The 4566-nt window shown below is 39.5% G+C and overlaps 1 protein-coding gene across 1 annotated transcript; it reads left to right on the top strand.

The window, feature by feature from the left end:
- Positions 1-3166: 3166 nt before the first annotated feature.
- On the top strand, positions 3167-4561 carry LOC112588129 (dynein heavy chain 7, axonemal). The gene is made up of 4 exons (XM_025296806.1): positions 3167-3829; positions 3916-4064; positions 4172-4325; positions 4406-4561. The coding sequence occupies exons 1-4, from the start codon at positions 3167-3169 to the stop codon at positions 4559-4561; spliced, it is 1122 nt and encodes a 373-aa protein (XP_025152591.1).
- Positions 4562-4566: the final 5 nt, after the last annotated feature.

The raw sequence follows: 4566 nt of genomic DNA, 5'->3' as shown, positions 1-4566 counted from the left end.
GACGAGTAATCTAGACACTTTTTGATGTGTTTGATGGAAACTGTCAAGAAAAAAAGTAAAAGATTCACCGTATCGCATCCATGTCCCGGTTACATATTATAATTTAAGAATTTATAATTTGTTAAACGTGTTCAAGATTATATATATATATATATATATGATATATATGATATAATTTTTAAATAATTTTAAAATACATATATATCTCAAAGTTTTACCCAATAAATGTCAGAGGCATTACTAAGCGCAGCAATAAGATGCATGTGATCGTAATTAGAAATGTCATACTGGTATACATCGTTACGTTATATATCAAGATGATTTCGGAAATTCAGCTTCCCCTTATGCATAAACATTATTTTTACCAAGGGGGATAAATGACTGACCATAAATTTATATCAAACGCTGTATTCTTTATGTGTGTACACGTATACGCTCGTAGAATGTCGAATGAGAAAATTAATCGAAGGATTAGGACACATACTGTGTCCTATAATTTCGTCAATATTATTCTTTGGGCTTGGGAGTTATTGAAGGAGGTCCCGTTATAGATAAGCGATACCAACGCTGCTGATATCACTTGTTAATCACAAAAGAATCCAATCAATATCGTTAGCGCATGGAACTGTCAACGACGACATACACGTCGTCGTCGCCAGAAATGTGAGAACAAGCAGTATTATTACATTTATTTCAATAGAAGTCATCCTGCGTGTGTGCGTGGATATCTCTGTAAAGTCTCGTTAAAAATTGTCAGGCAGATTGTCCGAATACAGACGATGTACACAACAATAGGGACGAATAACCGACTACGTTTCAAGGCGTTGTGTGCGTTACCCGTACTCACTTTGAATGTACCTGTATCGACCGATCAATCAATACTGTGTGTGTGTGTGCCGTAAGTCGTTAGATTTAATTGAACGTAACTGTCGTTCGGAAAAGACGCGGCAGTAGCTTTGTTCGGCGATGTTGTATTTTCGTCAGTGCAGAATTGTTTGAATGAATCTCGACGGGAATTATTCGACGAAACGTCGAGATTATTCGCGCGTACCATTTTTTTAGAGTATTCTACAAATCTCTGTGGGCGATGTCAAGAAAAAAAAAAAAATTATGCAAGGTGTAATTAACTCTCTCGTGTAACATGCTACTGTTGCTGCTACTGTTACTACTACTGTTACTACTACTACTACCACCGTGTAACTAGTGTAACTACCACCGATGACTATACTTGGCGTTGAAGCCGGCAGGACGCGGAGCTACCGGGAAGAAAATCAATAAATCCAACGGTACCCGTTTCGATCGTGAATCGCATTGCGGAACATGTACCGTTTACATATTTCCTCGCTGCAAGATTAACGTCGTTGATATGCCATCACGCAACGCCCTCTCTTTCTCTCTCTCTCTCTCTCTCTCTCTCTCTCTCTCTCTCTCTCTCTCTCTCGTTTTGTTCACTTTAAATTATTTTTCTGTATATGTATAATTAAACTCCAGTCATAATGCACAAAAAACACACCAGGAGGTTGCGGGGTCCAAACATGTTTTGTTTTTATACACATACACGTCACACATCCACACATATACATACATACATACATACGTGACTTACACACGCACTCTACGCAACACCGTACACGCATATAAAATATAAAAAATTTAGCAACAGCAAATAATCATTGATAATTTGCTGATTGCATTTCTCACTGTATCATTACTTCGGAGAATTAAGCATAAATGTGGGGGAGGTACTCAACGTTGCCTATTTAGATGTATAGTGGGATCAACATAATGTGTATACATGTATATCAGAAACGAGTGACAATCAAAACGTATGTGAAGCGTAAAAGTTGTCATGATTATATGTGCGTTAAAAATAAAGATTCTAACAAAATTTAATATCGCGACGAAACAACTTTGTATCTTGCGTTATTGAAACACTTAAGAATATAAAAGAAATATATATTACATCGCATTGTTGCATCTTCGTAAAAAAAATTTAAAAAAATATATATATATATTTAATATCGCGTAACACGTCGCAACAGAAAAGAAAAAGAGATATCTACAGATTAATACAGCAGCCGTTGATGAAAATATCGAATTACTGGGCATGCATGTGTTGAAAAAAAAGAAATTACTCTGTCTCTTATGAAAGTATTATTCTGAAAGCAATGTCATATATATAAATATACAATAAATATTTATGTTGAAGAGAACGCTAGCCTTCTTCTATGGTGATACGCCATTCGTACGCATCCTTTAATCCTTCTTCGTTCGAACGACTGTCAATTATCGGTATAAATATTACATTTTTATTTCCCTATGCAAACGTCCGCTTCTAATTATTCTCCGCGTTATCGTCCCGTTCTGTTGCAGTGCGCTTATCTCTATGATTGACATAACATATTATCTCCAATGTTAGGCTCATTGCTATGGTAACGTAAGCCGTGGGACCTTCAATGAAGCTACGCGCGTCATCGAGTGCACTGATATGCTGAGTAATTTGATGGAAAGTACGAACCGAATCTTATCGGAAGACAAACGTAATAATTATCAACTCTTTTTTTATGAAGCAAGCATCATTGTCATGTGTGATCTTCTGTCTTGCTGTGACGAAACCTGATAAAGATAAGTTAGCAGTTAGCGGTTTCGTAAGGTTAAATGTTAAAATTTATCATTTTTATTCAACATACATATGCATGTGTGTGTGTGTGTGTGTGTATGTGTGCGTGTAATATGTTCAATATTGCGTTATATTATAGAACAAAAATGCTAGTAAGGTGAAAACTTCATTGCATGATGGAAATGTCGCATTACGCACGCAAGAAGAACAGCATGGGAGAAAACAAGGAAAGGGGCGAATATAATGAAGAAGTTGACAGTATTAGTAAATCCGAATCACATGTGAGACGAATAAAGCGAAGCGATATCTATGAACAACCTCCTGGAAAATCTCGCAGAAAACGGTATTGCAACTGGATAAAATCCAACTCCGATACATACTGTCCAAACATCAAGTTTTTAAAGGATAACGGTGAGCATCGGAAAACTTTAAGAAGTTGCGTCGAGCATAAATCGGGAGTTTCCGATTTTCCACGAGAGAGCGAAGCTTCATCGAGGTAAGCGAACAGTGATTTAAAAGACATTGTTTCTTACTGTTCGTGCTATGATGTTCGATTGCATTGATATTTGCCTTGATGTCATTTATATTGTTTACATAAATTACATTTCTAAAAATAAACGCCAAACTAAAAGGAGCATCACGGACCGGAAGAAAAGAGATGGGATCGCATCACTAGGAGACGATTATTATACATCGCTGCGTCAGCAGAGAGCAAATTTTCGAATACATCTGATTAGGAGGATCAAAGGATTGAGAAGGATTGAAAGCGACGCAGATCCACGCAAGGATGAGACGAAGAAACCTAGCGACGATGCGGAGGGTCCGACGGTCTCAGACGATATCATCGATGCGTGGCTCACGGAGGAGGATAAGAATCTCTTGAGATACTACCACTATATTCTTCATGACGTCAGTGATGCTCACGCGGGCACCTTAGATTCTGATACGTTAAAGAAGATACGGGCTACGGTGCCCGCTGAATGGCAGAAGCGGCACGACAAGTGCCTCGCTCAATTGATCCAGGAAATAAAACGCGACTATGTTATGAGCATGAAAAAGTCCATCGTCGATTTCACGCTTCAAGAACCCTTCGGGGAGGTGGACGCACCCTGCGCGCTGGTTAGTATCGTGTGCATAATAATATTTAATATTAATGCCAACTTTAATATTTATCATCACCCCTTTATTAAACACCCGGAATGGAAGGCTGTCTCGCGTCTCACAACGAGATTTTCGATAATCCTGCAACCGCTTCAAATGCACGATTCTTTTTCGCAATGTCGTGCGTGTTGCAGCCGACGCACTCTCGAGTAATCGCCGAGCCGTTCTCGCCGGAGTACAGCGACAAATATCGCAGGATAAAGTCGACGCTGGAGAGAAGATCGATTATTTTGTATCATCCGTGTATACGCAAGATTTTAGATTACTGGTATCGCGAATACGGGTTAGTGAATGAATATGCGCGATATGCTTGTTTGTGGACATCGATATTCCGGCAATACCGGAATACACAACCGCAGACTGAAGTAAGCAATCCCTTGGTCTCCACAGAGACATCAAGCAAGTGGACAAACTGGAGTTGGCGTCGTTCGGAAAATCGTACGATCTTCCGAGCTTCGACTATAAATTTTCGAGGATGCTGAGGAGCACGAACGACAAAGTTCTCCAGCAGTGGCTGTCGAGGATTTGCGATATTTTAGTAGCAGTAAGAGTCGCCTTGCATTCCCGATAAGAATTGCGCCGCGTGCCGAGCCGAAGTTCTCATATGTTTCACTCTCACGCTAGGCCTCGAAGAAGAAAAATCTGCCAGCAACGACCGATTTCCGATACAAGAGATTCTTCAACTGCCTCGCCTACGTTATGGAGAATCAATTGCGGGATTTGTGCCTGCGTTCGATAGAGGACTACATCGATTATCTCGTGGACGTGGGTGTAAGTTGATCCTT

Source organism: Harpegnathos saltator, unplaced genomic scaffold (assembly GCF_003227715.2).
Source record: "Harpegnathos saltator strain DR-91 unplaced genomic scaffold, Hsal_v8.6 scaffold16, whole genome shotgun sequence".
In the NCBI taxonomy this organism is placed as follows: domain Eukaryota; kingdom Metazoa; phylum Arthropoda; class Insecta; order Hymenoptera; family Formicidae; genus Harpegnathos; species Harpegnathos saltator.
The sequence above is the reverse complement of the archived record's forward strand: the minus strand, read 5'-3'. Positions and strand labels throughout refer to the sequence as shown.